We start from the raw sequence: 23,294 nt of genomic DNA, 5'->3' as shown, positions 1-23,294 counted from the left end.
TACATGGAACATAGAATTTAAGTTTAGATAGAACATGGGAGAAATTATTAGGATTCCAGAAAAATACCGGTAGATACAAAGGTAAGGCAAAATTAACAAGGGATGAATATAAGCAAGTATACATACATGTACTTGTGTCTCTGGAATAGGAATTAGTAGTGATACATAAATAAATATGAAAATGTAATCAATGTTGCCTAAAAAACTATTATGAAGCTTCTGATAGTCATATTGATTCTAAGGCTAAGTAATAAATTTGAATCAATATGGATATACCTAGCAGTTGTGCTTCACACTAACAGTCAATGGTGAATGGAACAATCTAAATTAAGCCTTATCGACACAGTGCTGAATAGCTAAATAGTTACGCTAAACAGTATTATGGAGCTTGTAAATATATCTCTAACATTTGGTTTGCAGAATTAATTGGGCAAGTTCCAAAACAATGAGAAAGACTTTCAGTCAGGCTTAGCTATTCTGTCAAACAAATACTAGACATGCTTCTGAAATTTCACTGGTGCTCTTGAAATGTTCTTCCTCGGGGGACAAAAGAGAAAAACATTATTGGATTTGGCCTGAATGTTGTGATTTAGATGTATGAAAGATTGTTCTTCACAGTTCCTTAGATGTTCTAAGAACAGAACAGAAACGTCAATTTTAATCTCCAAAATAGTTTCAGGTAGAATTTAATGAAAACACTAGCAACATATAGTACATATTTTTTTTATTTTTTTTAAAGATGTTCATGGCATTTCTGTGTACATTCTGTGTACTCTCAACAAAGGCAGGCAATAATAGATTGCATTTTCCATATTTTGCTACATACCGGTATTTAAGAAGTCAATTGTTCCCCATTCATTTTTCAAATATTCTTTCATACTTAAATTGATAAAAAGTGAACCACAAATGTAAATGAAGCAGCAGTGTATTCCATTTTCCTTGACACATTTATTTATTCATTCATTCATTCATTCATTCATTCATTCATTCATTCACTTATGATGGTGATGGTGCCCTTGCATAATTCATCTTTGGAAATGTCTCAGCAGGCAGAGGGGGGGGGTGTATTGTGAGACTGAGAATTTGATATTCTTGCTTAATCATTATATTAGTCATTCCATTGAAATCTCCATGAAATATAAACCAATCCTCTTGAGCTGTCCTGTTAGTCCTAATAACAAAATTTAGTTAGATTTGTATGTCTGTTTTAAAAAAGAAATGCTTTTATACAAAATGTGATATTCTTTCTGATAATGGACAAAGAAGGTTGGGGTGCAAATAAAATAATTAGGTTTTGTTCATAGAGTGTTTCCCTGTGGATTACAAGTGTAAAATATAAGACTGTAGGAAAGTGCATTGATCCAAACAGTATGTCTCTGATGTTTTTGTATCCTCCTTTTCATCATGTTGCTTGCGATATTTTTATTTGAGGTTGTTGTTTTTTTCTTTTCTAATTCCAGGTGACAACGCATGCCGTGTTAATAATGGAGGCTGCAGTACCCTGTGTTTAGCGATACCTGGAGGCAGAATGTGCGCTTGTGCTGATAATCAGCATTTGGAGGAAAACAGTACAACCTGCATGTGTATGATCTTCATGAGAAAATTTTGTATTTCTCCTGTAGGAAAGATAGTCAGAGTAATAAATATAAAATATAAAAAGGTCAGGATTCACAAACATCAAGCAGATAAAAAGCCCATCATTTTGTATTAGGTGGCTTTCATTCTCTCAGAAATTTACATGATTTAAGGGAAAACCTTCTGAGAAATTTAATAGAAATTCAGAATGACAATTACTTAGTTACTTATAACAATTGCTTAGTTACATGTGTATTTTTTTTCAAAGAATCTTTTAAAAAAGAATAGTGGAAGGCTTACTCTTCTTATAACATTACCCACAATCCTTCTCACCTCCAGGAAAAATGGACTGAAGTAGAGATGCAACTGGTTTACCAGCCAGAGTTGTGCAAAAACATCCTGGACACTGCCTCTACCTTCCCATTAAGTAATAGTACTTAATCTGGGAAAGTCCCCAAAGTCCTCATACTTCAGGGCAAATACAGAAAGACACAACAGAAGAAATAAAACTGTGATGGATGAACCCCACTTTCTAGATACATACTGTAATATGAAATGAAGATTAAATTGCCCCAATTTAAATTAGATTATTTGACCTAAAAAAGCGAAAAGCTGCATTGTTTTCATTTACTCTGCTCTGCTCTGCTCTGCTCTGCTCTGCTCTGCTCTGCTCTGCTCTGCTCTACTTTACTGGACTTACTTAAACAAGATTAATTGTGAAGGGATCAGGCTAGAAAATGGAGTATAGTGAGTTCTTACTCCTACCTCAGACTCAAAGTCATTTTGGGCAAGTTAATCTCATTCAGCCCTAGGAAGGAAGCAATAGCAAGCCATTTCCAAACAGTAGGAACCTTTCCCTTTCCCCTTTCCTTATTTTTACACAATAGCATGGCCTTATTCAGACAGCTTCTCTCTTGGCTTGTAAGTATGTTCTGAACCAAGGAAGATAATAAGGTCTAAATGTTGACACATTCCTTATTATTTCATTGATTCTTGTTAACTCCTCTTTGTGTGGGAAGTTTTTCAGCCATCATTAGCTAGACTCAATGAGATACAAAAATAGCTTTTAGATATAATTTTTAAAAGTTTCTTAAGGATTTCCTTCCTATATATTTTTAAGTAGCTAGTTGAAGTGTTTTTTTCCTCTTCACTTTGGATACAATCTTATGGGCATCTGGCTGGTAAACGCTCAGCTCCATCCAGTCTCATTGATTCTATCCCAATTTAAGGGATTATATAGGGGTGTAAAAAGGGAATTTATTTGTGATACAATCTTCCCAATATCTTAAAAATTCTATGAAATTTGTGCATATGTAAAATAAATAATAAACATACCTACAATTTTAGCCTTTTTGGTTTTATGTTCAACTGATCTATACAGTTAAACACAAATGGACCTAGTTGTCCCATCCAATACTATCAAATCATTATACATGAGTATGTGAAGTCACAGCTGACAGTTCTTTAGCTGGTGTTGGCCTTCATATACATCACATTCTTCCCAAGAACCTGGGAAATCTTAACATAAGCATTTCCAAAAATCCCAGTAGAAAGTAATGATAATCCCTATCTGGACCGAGATGCCCTACGCACAGTCACCCATGCGCTCGTGACCTCCCGGCTAGACTACTGCAATGCTCTCTTAATGGGGCTGCCCCTGAGGACCACTCGGAGGCTTCAACTGGTGCAGAATGCAGCCGCGCGAGTTGTAATGGGAGTCTCCCGATACTCCCATGTAACACCTCTTCTCCGCGAGCTGCATTGGCTTCCGGTTGCCCTCCGGGTGAGATTCAAGGTGCTGCTGATGACCTATAAAGCCCTAAATGGCATGGGCCCGGATTATCTAAGGCAGCACCTGCTGCCAGCGTCAATTACCCATCGTCCTGTGCGCTCCCACAGGGAGGGCCTCCTCAGGGTACCGCCGGTCAAGGATTGCCGACGGGCAATCCACAGGGGGAGGGCATTCTCTGTGGGTGCGCCTGCCCTATGGAATCAACTGCCAACGGAACTACGGACTGCCCCCGACCTTCGTTCATTTCACCGGGACCTAAAAACCTGGATCTTTGAGCTATCTGGTCTGGACTGAGGGGTTTAATGTTTTTAAATTGTGATTTAATTTTTGTGGCTAGACTTAATTTAATTTATTTTAATTTATTTTAATTTTATATTGGATTGTTTTTAAATTTTGCCTTGTAAACCGCCCTGAGTCCTTTGGGAATAGGGCGGTATATAAACCGAATAAATAAATAAATACATAAATAAATAAATAAATAAATAAATAAATAAATAAATAAATAAATAAATAAACCAAGGTTATATTATTGCCCACAAAACTTCAGCGATGTTTCTGTGTACTTACCAGAAGATCTCAACTTGAGAGCATCTTTACTTTTATCATATGTGTTAGTTATTGGATGAATCAATATGTATCTAAGACCACAAAATTTTGTAATGTACGTAAAATAACTTAAACTGTAACACATTTAAAGGAAAAAGTATTGCCTTTGATATTTTAGTAATGCAAATTCAGATATGTTTGCTAACATGAAACAAATTTAAAGATGTTTCCCCACAAGCTACTTTAAAATCAAAATAAATTGAAGATGAAACAATAGATACATGATTTAGTCAAAATATTTATTTTTGATTTGAGGAATATATACTGTATATACAATATATATATATATATATATATATATATATATATATATATATATATATATATATATATATATATATATATATATATATATATATATATATCTTCAGTGCACAAGTAATTATAATATTAATAAATGTTTCCCAAGTTCTTGAATAGTAGATTGATTGATCCAACTTATATGGTTGCTATCTATCTAAAAAAAATCTCCTGGTGACCATCAACACTGCCAACAAAAAAGAATGTTCCATTAAAATCAAACAAAACAAAGCAAGTAGAGGTCTAATACAATGTCCACAATCACCAATCACATATACCCACTGTAATGTATTGAGGTTTTTACTTGTACTGATTCACGTGTCTGTTTAAATGCTGCTTAAGGATTGCTCAATGGTGTGTCTGTGTAACGGTCACTGACTAAGCCAGACGATCATTGGTAGATTTGGGGCGGGAATGGTTTCCTTTAAACCTATTAGCCGCTGCCTAGTGGCCAATTGTATAAGTAGCTGTGCAGCAGCCACTGTTTCAGTTCTGTTCTGCTTGACTCCAATAAAGCATGTTTCCTGTTTGCAACCTTCCATCTCGCTTATTGCCTGCAAAGAACTGGCTACACAACACCCACACTGGAGCTCCCACTGTTGTGGGCAGTGTTGGGATTCAACCAGTTTGTACCACTTTGGCAGAACCGGTAGCTAATGTTTTGTTGCCCAGGCCCAGACTTCCAGAAGCGGCATCCCCACAGAGAACCAGTTGTTCACATATGTGAATCCCACCACTGGGTGTGGGTATATAATATCACTAATATCCTTGTCTCAGTGCCAAGAGAAAGAGCATAAATTAACAAATCTGATAGTGCTTTTAAGAGTCCTGAAGCATGTTTTCAAGTAATTCTGTGTAACTCTTCAAGAAAATAACAATAGTTTGACAAAAGCTTAACCTGATAGGAAAATGTTACCAGGTACAGGTAGTCCTCAACCTATGACCACAATTGAGCCCAAAATTTATGTTGCTAAGTGAAAAATTTGTTGAGTTTTGCCCCATTTTATGACTTTTCTTGCCACATTTGTTAAGTGAATCAGGCTTCCCCATTGAATTTGTCAGAAGGTTGCAACCATCATAAATGTGAGTCAATAGACAAACATCCAAATGTAAATCGCATGACCATCTAGATGCTGCAATGGTCATAAGTGTGAAAAATGGTCATAAGTCACTTTTTTCAGTGCCATAACTTTGAATGGTCACTAAATGAATGGTTGTAAGTTGACTACCTGTAAATAAACAAATAAAAACAAAACAAAAAGATAGCACTGAAAACAGTTAAATAACTCAGCTATGTGTGCCTACAGGGAGCATCAAATAGAACTATTTTGAATATGGAATATTTACTAAGAATTGAAATATTTAAAAATCTTCATTGCTAAAAAAATAGCTTTCCATTAACAATAATGTTTCTTATTTGTATCTTTGTCCCTTTAGTTAATTCTGAAGAAGTATTGCCTAAGTTATGCAAAGTGGGTGACTTTCAGTGCAGGAACAAGCGCTGCATCCAAGATGGCTGGCAATGTGATGGTGATGATGATTGCCTGGATGGCTCTGATGAGCATTCAGAGATTTGTTGTATGTATCTGAATAATATGGTATATAGTTTCTATTTGTTTAAGCTGTTGTTATGAGAGTTTAGATATAATGTATTCAAAAAAATGTAAATATCTAAAGGGAATGAAAATTAAACATGAAAATAAATCATGTAATTATTGGGCTACATAGACATGCATTAGCATTATATTCTACTGGAAGAGCACGGCTTCAGAACATGAATAATGCTAATGATTTAAAAATCTAATGTGTTTGCTTTGATCTAAGGCCCCCTGACCTTGTTTTGTTGTTGGGCCAGATACAAACTCTGCTGACCAATGAATCAGTTTCAATATTTTGAAGACAGAATTACTTACAGAAAATTGCTTAATGTTTCAATGCTTCTTGGTAATATTTTAAGGATTCTGAAAAACAGACATAGGTTTGGAAAAGGATATTTTTTTACAGATTTATAACGTGTCAAAGTAAGCCAAAGGAAATCACAATACAAACAATAGTATAGTGTTTTTCTTTTCTTTTTTATTTTTTTATTGCTTTTATGTAAACATATATTTAAACAAAAAAATGCATATAAAAACAAGACATAACATAAACAATACAATCAACAAAAATACAAAAAGAATACTTAACTTCTGTTATTCCTAATCTTTCTAATCATTTTCAGGTGACTTCCTCGAGTCCCCCCTATGTGCGTTTCTTCGTAAATCATCATTAGCAATTTCTATTTCATAATTTAAAATCATATTTAATATCTATCTATATTTAATTTCTTATCATTTAACAATCATTGTTTCATATTATCCTTAATACTAAACATTAAACTCTAAAACTACAACCTATAAACACTTACAAGTCCATTTCAAACTAGTTGATACAACAATATTTCTTCAAATAGTCCTTGAATTTCTTCCAATCTTTTTCAAAGGTTTCAGAAATGGCAATTACTTAGGTAACACATGACAGCAACAGTCTGCAGTATCTTTGTGTTCATGAAGTTTTAAATTTTTCCAACTTTTAAAAAAATGTATAATGAGAAGAGATAGTGCAGTTCTATAGTGCAATGTTTAAAACCTATATCAGTCTTTTCCAGAAGATCGACACACATTTTCAGAACCCTGTTTTCCCTACCCCATGGGGGGAAAAAAATCTGCAAACACTTTAACACTCAAGTATTCAATCTTCTTTCTCAACAATTTCAACCTTGCATTTAAATGTTGATTGTGATGCCTAATATTTTGTCAGTTTTGGAATATTATGTGATTTTATTGATTACTTTTATGCATAAGGGATTTTTTTACTCCTAGTTTCATAGTTTGATCTAAGATTAAGAAAAAAATGAAAATGCTAAACATTTGTTGTTTCTTTTTTCAGTGTATGCAATTTATTATAAGGCATATTTACAGTGGAATGTAATTATTACTGGATATAAAAGGTATTATTATGTATTCCAGTTAATCATAGTTGTCCTGACAATCAATTTAAATGCCGTAATAACCGGTGCATCCCTAAGAGATGGCTTTGTGATGGAGCAAATGATTGTGGTAACAATGAAGATGAATCAAATGAGACTTGTGCAGGTAAAAGGAAACAATAAAACAAATCAAGCACATTTCCTTGTGATTATGTTTGATCTTAAACCTCTTTTGAGTATGTTCATATCTAAAATTTTGGTCTGAAGTAAGCCAAGCCATTACTAGTTGCCATCAATTTTAAATAAAATGAATTTGTTTCTAATTAGGTGGTGTTTTACTTAATCTTGTTAATTGGCTCTACTTTACTAAGTAATTTCAACTGTCCATATGGACAAACTCATATGTTTCTCTCCCCACCTCACTCCCTCCTTCTGAAGTTTGACATTTAGCAGATATGTTGAGAGATAGTCCTGTAAGTCAGGTCATAGATTAATTGCCATGTAAAATGTTGGTATTGAAAAGACCTAATAATTATTAGCCATTTTCTCTCTGTATAACACATTTCAATCTTGGCAGCTGTGCAGAATAACATGCACAGACTAGAGATGGTAGTTATGGAAACATTCAATAATTGGTTGGCTTCATGGGAAGCATGGGAAGAAAAAGCTATGGATTTAACAAACTGTAATTTTAAGAGAAAGCCAGTTTGGTTAAGGTGTCAGGCTAGAAACTGGAAGAATGTGAGTTCTCATCCTTCTTTAGGTATCCAGCTAGCTGAGTGACTTTAGGCCAGTCACTCTCAGCCCTTTTAAGGAGGCATTGGCAAAACCATTTCTGAAAAACCTTGCCAAGAAAACTGCAGGGACTAGTCCATGTAATTTCCACTAGTCAAAACTGATTCAAAGCCATTTTATTATTTTTACTGTTGTTGTCATTATTTTAAAAAAGAAGGAAAATGGAATGGAGAACTGAATTGTTTCACTTGGCTTCATTTTTGTTGCAATAAAGATTCTTATCTAGCTGAACTGTGACTATGACACATCTGCCAAGTCCTTACTCAGAGCTAAATTAAACTGTGTAAAACCAGGAGATCTTGCTGAGTGAGCCCTGCTCAGAGAAACCTGAGAGTACTTTCTAATCAGTGCCAATGTTACGGCACTGCTCATTGTGTCCTTCTGAGGGGGCACCATGGCACTGTGGCTTAGAACTGCTGGCCAGAAATGGTCTGCACTCCAGCGGTGCGGCTCTGCAAGATGGGGTGAACTCCTGCCTCTTGCTTCCCAGCTCCTGCCTATCCAGCAGTTTGAAAGCATGCAATATTGCAAGTAGTTAAATGGGTACCACTTTGATGGGAAAAAAACTAGCTGTGTTCATGTGTGCAGAGAGCAGAACCCGGCATTGGACCTGGCCGGGCGAACACAAGGCGAAGTGAAACTGGAAGAGGAGCCCAGAAGAACCAGCAATCTGAGTGCCCTTAGTCAGCCGGTATAAGCTATTTTGCCCCCTATGGTGCACCGAGGACAGGTGTGCAAGTGATAAACAGAACAAAGTAGCAATTTCGGACTGCCTTGTATCTAGCATTTATAGATTTTGCTAACATTGTATGGCATATGCTAAATAAATAAATAATTTCCTTATGAAAATGAAGAACTCTGATGATGTCTATTCAAATTTTTTATTATATTTGCTCTCAGGCAGTTACTCTCACTATTTCCTGAATTCCTTTCTTACCACCATTTAGCATCTTCATTGCTGATGAGAAGATATATTTTTTTGTTAAAAAAAATGGATTCCCAAGCTTATTAAGACTAAATAATTAGGACCTAATCTTAAACTTCCCCTTGCTTTTTATTTAAGAAATAAGAGAATCAGGCTTGTTAATTAAGTTTATTTAGTTCCTTCTAATTAGCATACAATCATAAATTGTAAAGTTGGATCTTGGAATGTAGCTAGTACAACCCACTACTCTAGTGCTCCACCAGCTAGCCATATCCCTTTCTTTAAATATTTTCAGTGAAGTAGATTCCTTTTTCTTCTGAGGCAGATTCTTCCATTATTGAATAATTTCAACTGTTATAAAAAGCTTCATGATTTACCATCAGAAATGAAATCCCTTGTTTCTTGTCTTGCATTCTGGAACAACTCTGAACAATTCTGTTCCGGCTATTCATATTCTTGAAGGCAATCTTCATATCTCTCTGCAGTCTTTTTTTCCCGTAGGCTACATACATCTGAAGCTGTTTATACACTTTCCCTTCTTTATCCTCTTGATTGCTCTCCACTATACCAGTTCCAATTTATCAATGTCCTTCCTAAATTATGATATTGAGAAGTGGATGCAATATACTAGGCACTGCATGAGTAACAGCAACAGAGAGGAACATTATGTGTCTTAGTCTTAACAACATATTTCTGTTCATTCAGTACAAAACTGCATTTGTTTTTCCCCGCAGTTATATGCATAGTTGCCTCATAATTCAGCTTGTGCTCCACCAAGACAACAAGATTTTTTTTAACATGTATTGTTGTCCAGTGTAGTTCCTTTCATCCTGTACTCATCCCTGTGAGGTTTTTTTTACGCAAGTGAAGGGCACTGCATTTTTCCCTGTTAAAAATACATTTTTTAAATGTGGTTTGCCATTGCCTCCTTCCTAGGTTTGAGAGAAAATGACCCCTACACCAGATTGGCTTTCCATATAGAGAAAGAGGAAGAAAGGAAGAGGAAGAGATTAGATTGAAATGACATTTTAATGTTGACATTTTAATAAATCTTCTAAAAAATTTACAATTGTTCTTATTCAGTATATGAAATATATATATTTGACGTGGCATTTAAAAAGCTTCTAGCATATAAAATTGCAACAAAACATACAGTACATGGCAAATACATATAGGAAATATGAATGACTCAAGATGATTTTATTTGATCTCAATTCTATAATTTCAATATCAATTTATCATTCAAGCAAGACCATGTCAAATAGATCAGTTTTCCTGTGGGAATGGACGCTGCATTCCACATTCATGGTTGTGTGATCAAGAGGATGATTGTGGTGATCATTCAGATGAAACAGCAACTTGTGGTAAGTTGAACCACAGACTTTATAAATAGAATACAGTATTTGTTTCATATAAGAAATTGATTTGTAATTTGATAGTACTCCTGACAAGCCATTTATTGCCTAGCTCTTCTGTTGTTTTACATATTAAACTCCTCTAGGAATGAGTAACATGCTCCCATTATTTACGCAACAGATTATCAGATAACTAGGTTATATAAATTCTTTCATTAAAGAAATACTACCTGTCTTTTCTTTTCTCTGATTCAATATTATTTGTTTGTTTGTTTCTTGGGCATATCAAATACAAAATACATAAATCAAACACTTGAGATATAAAAGGGTTTTATTCAAAATAGATTAAAATGCAATCTTGATATTACTGAGAAGAAACAGTTCAGAAAACTTTTTGTTTCTCTCTTCCTGGGACTAAACTTTTTTTTTTTTTTTTTAAAAAAGAGCAATCAAAATGATAATGTCTGTCTTCCATTGCTTAACTTAGCAAAATAACAAATAAAATAAAATAAAATATACAATAAGGCAGTGGGGAGCAGGAATTATCAGAAATAATTCACTTTTAGCAAATGATAAAGGTGGTGTTTGGGAATTAATGAAGAAGAGATAAGTGTCATAAAATGAATGTAGAAGCATAGAAACATTTCAGAAACACAATGAAAATGTGTCTCCTATTGTTAAAAAGAATATTTGACGAGAATATAAAGTCACAGCTGCAAACAGGAAGAGAAGAATGCAAGAAAAGGAAAATATTTGAAAAACACTGAGATCACTGCCAATAAATGGCATAGTTTGTAAAATAAAGCCAAATAAAATAATAATACTAAATAAACTGGCTAGGGATGTATAGAAGCCAAATCTGGAAACTTCTATTGCTGCCAAATCCTAGAAAGAGTTTGTGCTTGTAAAGCTAAGGAATTATGATATTATGTTATGATTTTTCTACTGAATATCTATATAAATTTGTACTGCATGTAGATCTTGCTGGAAAATCAATATGCTTCTATACATTTTTGTGACTATAACTGCCCTTGGCATGAAAACTCGACTACTCTGGGTTTTGCAATCTGACCATTTTATAGTTATTAGCCAGAGATGGGGGTCTGTTAATCTTCCCTCCTTAGCAAGCTCAGTTGCACTGACTTTACTAGGAGAGAAAATAGATGCAGAAAGTAACCCATCTTCCTTAACTCTATGACCTCAAAATTAAGCTGTTTCATAAATTATATGTGTGGCCACTCTGCTGCAGTGAAACCTCATATTTATTCAGCTGTTATGATTACTCTTTTGACATGCGAGTCTACACTCTTTTCAGTTGTTCCTTTGTCCCACCTCATCTGGTCTCTTACACACATAGTGCTGATAGAGGAGGCATGACTAATTGGTTTAGCTCTTATGGTAGAAAAGCTAGTGTGGTTCATTTCTTGGGATTTATAAGATCAGCAGAAATTCTGAACTCAGGTTTCTAGCTTTGTTATGGGAAAATGATTGTCTTTTATTAATGACAATCTAAATTAAGTCCCCTTCAGTTCACATTTGTCTTCTATCCTCAAAAAAATAAAAAAATCTCAGCTTAATAAGGTAGTATAAAGTCCCTGAGTTGAATATATCTTAACATATAGTGTTCACATGCCATAAAAATGAAAAAGAATGCTACTGTGGCCATAAAAACTATCTACACCTCTAATTGAAGGAGAAAAACAGCAAGATTAAAAGGATTAAAACCACTGTTAAATGGTCTTTTATCCTTTTTAAGTTGATATTCTGGCTTTTATCAGCTACATTGCATCAAAACTTGTGAAAAGTGGCAATTAAATTACATGCTCTTTATATATTTTGAAAATCATGTAATTATTCTGATGTGTCATGCTTTTTGAGGCTCCTTCTCTTAAAGGCTAAACATTTTCTCTTTACATATGTACATATACATATACATGCATACACACATATGCACACACACACACGTTTCCCCAAAAATACGACCTACCCCCAAAATATTAGGGGTAGCCCTAATATAAGCCCTACCCAAAAGTAAGCCCCACTTAAGAGCCTGCGCAGCTGGCCAGCTGCCGATTCCATCTGGTTGCTACCGTAGACATGAGGTGAGAAAAGGGGGGGAGCTGCCACTGCTGCTGCCATAAGGTGAAGCTGGTGGGGCATGGGGGATCTGACCCACAGGTCCCGCTTACTGTACTTTGCCTCAGGCTCCCAAACTGGTAGCCAGGTCTCCCCCACTTGGCAAGCGGCCAGTTTCGGCCGCTCGTGGCAGGATGCCACATCGTGTGTCGCACCTATTTATTTGAACAAGCCGGCCTGGCCTGATGGGGGATGTGTTGCGGTTTTTATTGCGGTTTTTTATACTATTATTTATTGTTTTAGCTCAGGCTTTGTATTTAATTCTCTTTTAACTTTTGAGAAGGGCGGTATACAAATATAATAAACTAATAATAAACTAAACTAAACCTGCTAATGCTGCTGCCATGAGGCTTGGCAGATCCCCCTTCTGACCCATGTATCCTGCTTATTGTACCGTACCTTGCCTTAGGCTCCCTTAGTAGCCAGGGCTATCATGCCATCCCACTTGGTGAGCAACTGCTTGCGGCAGATGCTGGATTGCGCATTGTGTCCACCAATGCCTTTTCCATGAGGCTTGGCAGATCCCCCCATCTGATACATGTGAGTCCATAGCCAGACCTCTCATGCCTATTCCTAGCCCAATCCAATCTGCCTAACCCCAAACCTAATCCCCACTCCCCCCCATGGTAACCACAATGCCTAACCCTAACCCTCAATGAAATCAACTTTTTAAAAAAAAATATTTATTGATTTTTTAACATAATCACCTTAATATTTGGTAAACAGCATGTTATCTAGTTTTATATTTAAAAAACAATAACAATTAGTTTCTATAATTCTATAGTCTACATAGTAGCTTTGCTTGATTTTCTCTTCTTCCAATAATATTCTCTTTTGCCAACCTTGCATTAATACAATTTTTATTATTTTGATAAATAACAATTAAATATAGACATTTTTCTTATTTCTGCAAATAACCACATCAGTATAAAGCTTCTTTTCTAACTGCTCATCCCTCGTCATAGATCCTGTTTACAAAATTCTTGTTTGATTTTGTTTTCCCCGCAATGTTCAAAACATTCTTCCCAGTTGAGATTTATTTATTTATTTATTTATTTATTTATTTATTTATTTATTTATTTATTTATTTATTTGGTTTATATACAGCCCTATTCCCAAAGGACTCAGGGCAGTTTACAAGGCAAAATTTAAAAACAATCCAATTTTCTCAGTTAATTACACTTAAGTATTTAACTCTTTTTCCTCAGACAGGCCATCCCAACAGTTTTACCTTTCTCATGTCTTAAAAAAAACACCCAAAAAAAGAGAAGAAAAGAAAAAGAAGTAAGAAGATAGTATACTACTTAAAATATATGCTCCTCTTAGGCTAATGTACATTTATATCCAGAAATTTTCTCTGTTTTTAACCATATTCAAAAGTATGCTTAATCTTTAAATGTTCCATTTAATAAATCCAATTATCTAATCTTTTAGATCTATTCAAAACATTTTATCCATTAAAGTTTTCTCAAGATCAGTTACACTTAACTATCTAAGACATTTTCTTTATATCAACCATCCGAACATTTTTATATTTCTCATGACAAAAAAAAAGAAAGAAAAATACTATGTTATTTGAGGAGCTCATCCTTCTTGAACTAAAATTCATCTATATCCAAAATCTTTCTATTTCTTTAACCATATTCAAACAGATGTTTAATTTTTAAATATTCCCTCTGATAAATCCCATCATCTAATTTCTTAATTCTCACTTTAGCCTTTTTTTTTGCCAAACATCTTTCCTGATCAATATGCTTCACTGAATCAGAGTCTTCCCATAGTCTTGTAGATGTTGTTGTAAGTACAAAAGGCAAATCAAGTAAGATGTTTTTATGGGAAGGTTTTGCCCCTTTGTATTCATTGAAAATATTTTCCTTTCTTTCTCTCTTAATTTCTCTTATCATTTTTTGTCTGTCAAGTTCTCATAGTTTTCCTGACAGCTCTGTAATCCATTTTGTTGAATCTTTTTTCTTCTCCTCAGACTAATTTTGTGATCTTAGAATATAAGTTATCTTTCCATATCCAATATTTCCTGCAAGTTTTTTTCCACCTGGGTTAAGTCATATTTCCTTCTATTGTTAGCTTCCATCTTTAAATCTCTTTCCTCTGGTTTATATTCAGTTGCCTGTTTTATCTGCTTGCTCTCTATTTTTATTTTTGAGAGTTTTTTTTGTAAAGTTAAATTGGAGATGTATTCATTTATATTTTCAAAGTTATTTTTAATTTCCTCATAGTTTGAGATCAATATTGTTTGAATTAGTTGCAACATAGCATACATCTCCTCCTGGAACGTATTTGTTTTTTCTTGATGTAGTCTTTCTACAGATCTCTGATTTTCCATGATAGCCAAAAATCAGGATTTTCCTTTCTCTGCGAACAGCTTTAGAGTCATAATTGAGTAGTATTTATAATCCAGAAAGGTCAGTTTTTCCCCCTAAAGTTTATAATTCTTGCTTTGTAGATAGCCCAAAATAGTGTTTGGGGTTTTTTTTGGTTTTTTGTCACAGCTGTTCTCTGTTATTAAGACAATGAAGGTCACCAAACCAAGTTATCTTTTCCTGGGCTTTGCCAGTTTCTATATTGGAGCAACTACTTTTTTATATTTTCATCCAAAACTAGATGTCAGCACCAGTTCATTTTTCAGTTTTCAAAATAAACAATTGCTTTCTTCTGTTTTCATTATTTAAAAAGAAAATCTTAACAAATACCACCAATTTCAAACTTCTCCATGTTTGGGTCTTATATTCATTTCATTTCAATATATTTCTGTCCCCCATAAAAAGTTTAATTCCCCCCTCCTTCTCACTTTCGCAGGGTTTTTGCTTCTTGTTTTTTTTTTCAGGAAATCAATTATCAAGTAGAAGAGAAAAAAAAATCAATGTTCTTACCCAGTTCCAATCATGTTGTTTACAGTCAGCTTAAAGTAGTGCTTTTGGGCTTTGGCTGCTTGTAGCTTGGGATACTGGAGTTAAGCTAGCCTTTCTCCTGTTGGTTTCTGGAGAGCTTTCCCCGAATGTCCAGATTGACCGCTGTCTCTCAACGAGTTCAAGAAAGTAATTGTGGAGAAGTCTCAGGGCAAGAGTCTTATGGCTTTCTGCACAGAGAACAAGTTGGATGTACATATGGTCTGAAAATGGCAAGCAGAGTACAATAACCTCAGTCAACAGGTAGATGAGGGAAATGCCAAGAAGCAAAAGTGTGGATCAGGTAGGCAGCCATTATTTCTTGAACTGGAACACAACAGCTGTGACTAGTTTGCTAACAGGAGAAATAAAGCTTTGGTTGTGCTCAGGGCTGATATTCAAACATTTGCCCTTGCACTGGCACCACAGTTAGAAATATCCCCAGAAAAATTCAAAGCAATACAACACTGGCTGGATGGCTTCCTTCAGTGATATTAACTTCTCTAAGAAGATTGGCATCACTGCTCAAGCTGTAGGATGCTGAACTTATTAAATTTGCACTTGCATTCAAGTCCTTTGTTCATGGCATCACCTTTTCAATATACCAACTTTCCAACATGATTGCCATGGATGAAACTGCAGTGTTTATGGGCCAAGGATCTCAAACAACAATTGATCAGAGGGGTGCCTTGTCAATCTACATTCCCCCCACTGGTTACAAAAGGACACATATTATCTGTGTTTTGGCAATTCGTCTGGATGGAAAGAAAGCCTCACCTCTAATCATCACTAAGGGCAAGAAAGACAAGATTGAACGTGTTTCAGGCATTTATGTTCTTGAAACTGAAAAAGCCTGGTGCACACAAGCTGTTATAAGGAAGTGGGTCAATTTAATGCTACTACTTGTTTTGAGAGGTGGCCAAAGAGGTCTGCTAGTCTGGGATTCAGCCAGCACTCACCACACAAAAGACATGATGAAGTTTCTTGGAGAGAGAGAGGAATAGATCAAATAATGATTCCTGCAGGAATGACTGCTTATCTCCAGAATAGCAATATTGCAATAAACAAGCCATTCAAGGACCATTTGCACACAGAAATCAATGACTACAATGAACACAGAATGGAGAGAAATGAGCATGGAAACTTGGTAAAGCCTACCCTGCCAGAAGTCATGACTTGGGTGAAGAATTCATGGTATAAAATCACTGAAAGCTGTGTTGCCAATGCACTACGAGCTGACTATATCAACAAGAAGTACTCATTTAAGGAGACTGCTGTTGCTGGATGTGAGAGATTGGGGCCAATGATTCTACAGGAAATGAAGTCACAAGAAGTTATGGAATTCAGGGTTTGGGAGAGATATTGTATGAAGATGTTGCAGAAGAAGATGACATGACTGTTTCTGAATAAGTGTTGATTGTTCTACCATACATCACCATTTTGGTTTCCCTGGGGGGGAGTGGGGGTTAGGGTTGGGGATTGTGGTTACATATACACATACATATAAGTATACATACAAATATGCATATACATACACAGACACACACACACAACACATACATTTAATTTTATTAGACTTGTTTGCCACCCAAGTCATAACATCTCTGGGTGGATAACAGCAATCATACAAATATACATACAATTTTACATATACATATGCATACATGCATGCGCACACACACACACACACACACACACACACAGTATGTAACACATTTAATTTTATTACACTTCTCTGTCACCCAGGTCTTAACATGTCTGGGTGGCTAAGAGCAATCATAGAAATTACCAGTGCTTTTTTTGTAAAAGAAAAAGGTGCCGGAACTCACACATGTCATACAAACCACCTTGCCTACCCTACAAAGTTCCATCCAAAAAAGGTGCCGGAACTCCGTTCTGAGCATTCTATGAGAAAAAAAGCCCTGGAAATTACAATAACATCAATAAAACAGTAAAGATATACAATGGTAAGCCACTGTACCTTGCCAAAGGCCTGGGTGAAAGCTGTCTTCTAAATAACAGCAGTCATCCAGTTCTCGGAGGGAACCTCATTCCGTAAGTCAGTCACTGCTACAAACAAAACACGTTTCTGGGCACCCGATAGATAATATGGTTTAATCAAAGGAACCCAAAATAGCCCAAACTTGCAGGGTCAAATTGGCCAGACAGATGCTATTGGAATTTGGAGAAACTCAAGTAAAGTGAGACTATGCAATGTATAGATTTATAGGTAACAATCGGCACCTTGATTTGCACCCAGAAGCAAAGCAGCAGCCAGTGCAGCTTGCAAAGCAGATATGCCATTAATGCTCATGATGCCACATTCTCTACCTTTTTTTTTCACATTCTGGCTGTCTTTGGGAACCACTACCATTACCACATACATTATTATCAAATTAGCCCTGTTTTATTAAAAGAACACAAAAATTTAAATGCTATCCATGAATAAGTGATACCTCTTAAAATACCTTTTTAAATGAAAAATGTCAAAAGTGATAATATTGCTTTTTGTGGCCTACTATAATGAGGGGTCCTTATAACACTAGCACTGATGAGATCTAGTTTGGGTAATAAAAGAAAACAACCAAGCTCAGAGAGGATCAAAGATCCCTTAGAAACAGTTTAATTAAATACAAAATAATAAATGACAGACAAGCAAATTCCAAAGCAAAGTACCAAGCTTAAGCAAACAGCCATGTTAGGAAGAGGCAAGGAGGAGGAGGAGGAGGGAACACAGGATGGCTGCCTGGGAGTTCTTTAGTCCTAGGCCTCATGGAGGAAGAGGCTGAATAAATATAGTCAAACTAGAGGTCAAAGTGAAGAGACATACTAGAAGATAAGCCTGGAGAGAAAAAGGCAACCAGAAAGGGCAGCATCTGAGAAAAGTAGAAGAGAGAGAGGGGGGGAAAAGGTATTTATTTCCTTCCTCAGAGCTGGTGTGAGGAAAAAAATTTGTGAGCTGTTTACTTTAGAGAGAGCAAAGATTTGGAAGCGGAGGAGAAGAGTTAAGAAGCCTAGTCAGGAATAAACAAGCAGAAAAGGCACACAAAAAAGTAAAGAAATAGAAAAAAAAACACAAAGTAAAAGACAGATTTAAATTTGTAGAAAAAGGAGTTTGGTTCTATAAAGAATGACAATAGTGAAATAAAGTAATTGAGATTACAGAAAAATAGAAGTAAATATATAAAAGTAAAAAAAAATAAAAAAATAAATAGACATAGAAGAGATATAGAAGACAAAGATATGAGAATATTATAAAATTGGACTTTCCAAGAATATAGTGTAGATAAAGAGCTTACAGAAGCTAGTGAGCAAAATTGTCCAATTAAGATTAATTTCTGAATTAGTGGATATTTATATAAGTTTTCAGAGCTTTGTGTTTATTGAAACTTGACCAGTCTGAGAGAGGGAGAGAAGAGAGAAAAAGAGAGAAATAGGAGACAGTTGTATATTTCTAAACAATGAACCACTGTCTTTGAAAATTGGAATTTTGCCAAATGCATTTTAGTTCTAAAAGTATATTTTTGAAAATCTTTGGTACCTAAGCTCAACATTTATGACATTTCAAAATATAGTAAATTTTTGATTACATAAATAGTTCATGCATTAAATCAGTCCACCATAAATGTATTTGAAAATTAATAGTTTTTTTTCTGCAGAACATGACCTTTAAGCAGTTTTAATAACTGACACTGGATATTGTTTACTGTTTTTCCCCCCAATTATAGCTAAATTAATGCAGAAAATCCAAGCATATTCTGTTTTCTATTGTCTTTTTTCCTAAAAATACCATATTTGCCATAGTAATCTTATTTTGAGCCAAATATACATTATAAAATGTTCTTAGGCTGGGCTAAGCACCATTTTTGGTTTTGTGGACATATCTGGAATGTTGACAGCATGTCACCCTTGGGCATTTACCAAAAGGCCACTAGCACGATAGGTAACCAGTCATAAAGCAGAGAGATTATACCATACCTCACTCTAACCCTCACTTCCCAAAGGCTTTAGCTTCCCTATCTTATCTTTGTCTAGGGAATGGGCTAAGCTGCTAAGCTTGTAAGCTGCCCTGAGTCTTCGGAGAAGGGCGAGATATAAATGGAATTAAAAGAAAAAGAAAGAAAAAGCTACTCACCCTTTTATTTTCTAAGAATATTTGTAGCCCTTATATGAGGCTCAGAGATAGTCTTGAATATAAAAGATATGATGGAAGCTAGCAAGTACATATGGTTTTATTTTTATTAACTAAAAGAATTGGTAAAAATTCAGAATGGAAGGTGATCTTGACATACACCAAAGGAAATATCTGCTGGCCCCTTGGGACCTCAGGACATTATGATGCATACCTATAAGTGACTGTTCCTAATTATAGTGATGCCAAAGTGATAGAGTATGTGTTGTGATGTAACACATGCACATACAGTAAGAGGTGTAGTTTGTATAGTAGCATAATGACACATATTTTTTCACACACACATGTGCCACTCCAGGGGTCTTTGTGCTTAGCTCGCTTCATTTCCATTTCATTTCACAGAGACTTCCTAACTTTCCATTAAATTGCCATTGTTTTTTTTAATCATTACTTCTCAGTGTATAAAAAGATATAGAGAAATGTTTGATTGTTACATAATTTAAAAACTGTTTGTAACTAGTTAGCATGGTGCAGAAATCCCAATCCCAAAGATGAGACTGGATTTGAACAGTGCATGACTATTGCACGCAGGTAACAGTAATCAGGATTCTTTTAAGTATGTAATTTCCCAAGATTGTGAACCAGTTGAATCCACACAATTTCTTTCAACATTTATGTCAACTGTTACAAGGATGCTCTGCTAATTCCAAATCAGTTAAATCTGAACTTTGCACAACCATACTGCTACCACTGTTTCTCACGTTCACAAAATTATGTTTTCCTCACATGCTTGGTGCCAATCAATATTCAGGAACTCTAAGCAATTCCTGTCCCTTCATTGCTAGAATACTTTTAGGATGAGGCAGGGTTCTAGGTCATTGTTGATCATTTATTACCCATAAAATAATTGTCAGTATTCCCATGGCAAAAACAGCACCACAGTAAAGCCTCCCCCCCAGTGACTTTGTTAATCTTTCTTGCTTCTACTTTCATTCTGAACTTAATATAAAAGCATCATGACATGACAGTAGTGACAAGACTTCTTTATTATGATGCTATTTCTGTTCTTTCGTTCTTAATGCTATATTTAATTTTTTTTTAGTGCATAAGATCACAGATGTTTAGCATAAACATCAAACTATTATTGTGGTGATAGCTATAAAACATTCCTTGAGAATTACACCATTGTCCCATAGGGGCACCAAATCACTACAGGCTGTGAAGGAGTTACAATTCCTGTGATGTTTTCATGTTTTAGGCTTCGTATACCTTTAGTATGCTATGAAAGGCTATTCCTATCAGAAATATCTGAAATTTCTTTAAAGTTACAGTTTAGGAATTTGTGTAATCAAAAACATTTGTGCTTAATGCTTTAGCAAAATACTGTACTTATTTTCTTTTAATATAGAGCTAATCCTTGAGTTATGACTACTGAGTTAATGACTATTTGCATTTACAAATGCATGGAATGGGAGCTTAACAACCCATAAAGACCCCCCATCCATTGTAAATAATCAGACCATCCCCCCATGATTTCTGACCAATTACTGCATTCTGTAGTCATGTGACTGTAATTTGCAATGTTTTTTGTCAGCTTCTAACAAAAAACAACCATGCAAATAAATGGATTTGCACTTACAACCACTATATTTGCTTAACAACTGTCCCATTTATTTAACAACCATTGCAAAAAAAAGTTTTAAAATCTCTTCTAGCATGTGGGTGCCTAGACTTATGACCCTAATGATCTTGACAGACTTGTACAGTGGACCCTATCCAACAACATTAAATTTAATGTGGAGAAAAGCAAGGTTTGATACATAAGTAGGAAAAACAGAAGGCACAAGTACAAGAGTAGGCAAAACCTGGCTCAAAAATAGTAACTGAGACGGACCTTGGAGTCCTAGTGGATGATCACTTAAATATGATCCAGAAGTGTGCAGCAGCAGCCAAAAAAGCTAGTACAATCCTTGGTTGTATAAACAGTGGCATAGAATCAAAATCAGGACTAGGGGGAACATGATAGCAGTATTCCAGTATTTGAGAGTTTGCCACAGAAAGGAGACAATCAACTTATTTTCCAAAGCACCAGAGGGCAGGACAAGAAACAATGGAAGGAAACTAATTAAGGAGAGAAGCAATCTGGAATTAAGGAAAAACTTCCTAACAATGAGGACAACTAACCAGTGGCACCTCTTTGCTATCAGAAGTTGTGGGTGCTTCATTACTGGAGGTTTTTAAGGAGAGACTGGACAGTCGCTTGTCTGAAATAGTATAGGGTGTCCTGCTTAAGCAGGGCATTGGACTAGAAGATCTCAAAGGTCCCTTTCAGCTCTATTCTGATTCTGACTTATGACCACGTTTTCAATTCCAGTTATTTTTTATTTTATTTATTTTTTATTTTAATTCCATTTATATCCCGCCCTTCTCCGAAGACTCAGGGCGGCTTTACAAACTTAGCAATAGCCTTCATTCTATGTATATGCCTGCTTATTAGGGCTTTCACACCCCCAAGCGGCATTATTACAAAGTCAGCTTAAGTCATAAACTGAGGACTATCTTATGTTATATTCATATACACATTATATTATATTCATACAAACACCTTTTTTGTTTCAGATAACATAATATCTAGATGACACAGCTAGCAATGTAATAACAGTTGTTTTGAAAATTTATGAAATAATAGATGCCTTTATATTGTAGTAAATATATTAATCTCTTCTCTTCTCTTCTCTTCTCTTCTCTTCTTCTCTTCTCTTCTCTTCTCTTCTCTTCTCTTCTCTTCTCTTCTCTTCTCTTCTCTTCTCTTCTCTTCTCTTCTCTTCTCTTCTCTTCTCTTCTCTAGAATTCCCAACCTGTGACCCACTGATTCATTTTATATGTAATAATGGAAGATGTATTAGTAACAAGTGGCATTGTGATACAGGTAAGAATCAACTCAACTCTGATCACAAATGTTTCTGTCTAACTTTCAGGAATCTTAGTCAGCTTCCCTGTATCATAGCCAACCCTGAAGTGGCTAAGGCTGAAAGTTTTATGTAATGGTGGTAGGAATTAGCTTTCATGTTATATGTTACCTGTTAAGTTTCATGTAATAGGTTCCATGTTAGCATCCAATCCACTAATTATACACTAGGAGTGACAAAAATTGATTTCATTAAATCTTATAAAAGTGACCTAATGTTCTGAAGATAAATATGTACTAAAGAATTTACCAATTAATCATGTAAGTATGATGCATAGGATTATATTATTGATTTCTGACCTACTTGAAGATGGAAAGTGACAGAATACTATTTAAACCATTATGTCTCCTGTTAATTAAATATTTGTGATATTGTATATGCTATTTGCAAATCTATCTATATCTATGTCTATATCTCTTTATCTATCTATCTATCTATATCTATCTATCTATCTCTATCTGTTTTACTTATTTCTAATATCACTTACTTCACTTATTTCTATATGCTTCTATACTTATTCCAAAAAGAAATTGATGGTGGAGCTTGATTGATCTATTATAGTTACACACACACTCATTACTATCCCACAGCTTAAAATATATTAATTGAATGCCCTAAACCACAAAGTAAAATAAAACAATATATCACACGATTGTTGCAGCATCCCCATAGTCATATAATCAAAATTCAGATGCTTGGCAACTGGCATGCATTTATGACAGTTGCAGTGTCCCAGGATCATGTGATCACCTTTTGTGACCTGTTGTTGTTAGCTGCGAAGTCATGTCCGACCCATCGCAACCCTATGGACAACTTTCCTCCAGGCCTTCCTGTCCTC

General features: G+C 35.2%; 1 protein-coding gene across 1 annotated transcript in view; it reads left to right on the top strand.

Moving 5' to 3' along the window:
- Positions 1-23,294, top strand: part of LRP1B (LDL receptor related protein 1B) — a gene marked incomplete at both ends in the record, with an annotated part of 948,262 nt that overhangs the window by 680,224 nt on the left and 244,744 nt on the right. The window contains 5 exon segments of the mRNA XM_081314549.1: positions 1,461-1,583; positions 5,711-5,851; positions 7,282-7,407; positions 10,209-10,325; positions 22,336-22,416. Of these exon segments, the coding sequence (XP_081170675.1) occupies positions 1,461-1,583; positions 5,711-5,851; positions 7,282-7,407; positions 10,209-10,325; positions 22,336-22,416 (588 nt within the window).

This window comes from Vipera berus, assembly GCF_964194415.1.
Source record: "Vipera berus genome assembly, chromosome: 1".
Taxonomy (NCBI): domain Eukaryota; kingdom Metazoa; phylum Chordata; class Lepidosauria; order Squamata; family Viperidae; genus Vipera; species Vipera berus.
Note: the sequence above shows the minus strand (reverse complement) of the source record. Positions and strands in the feature narration are given on the sequence as shown.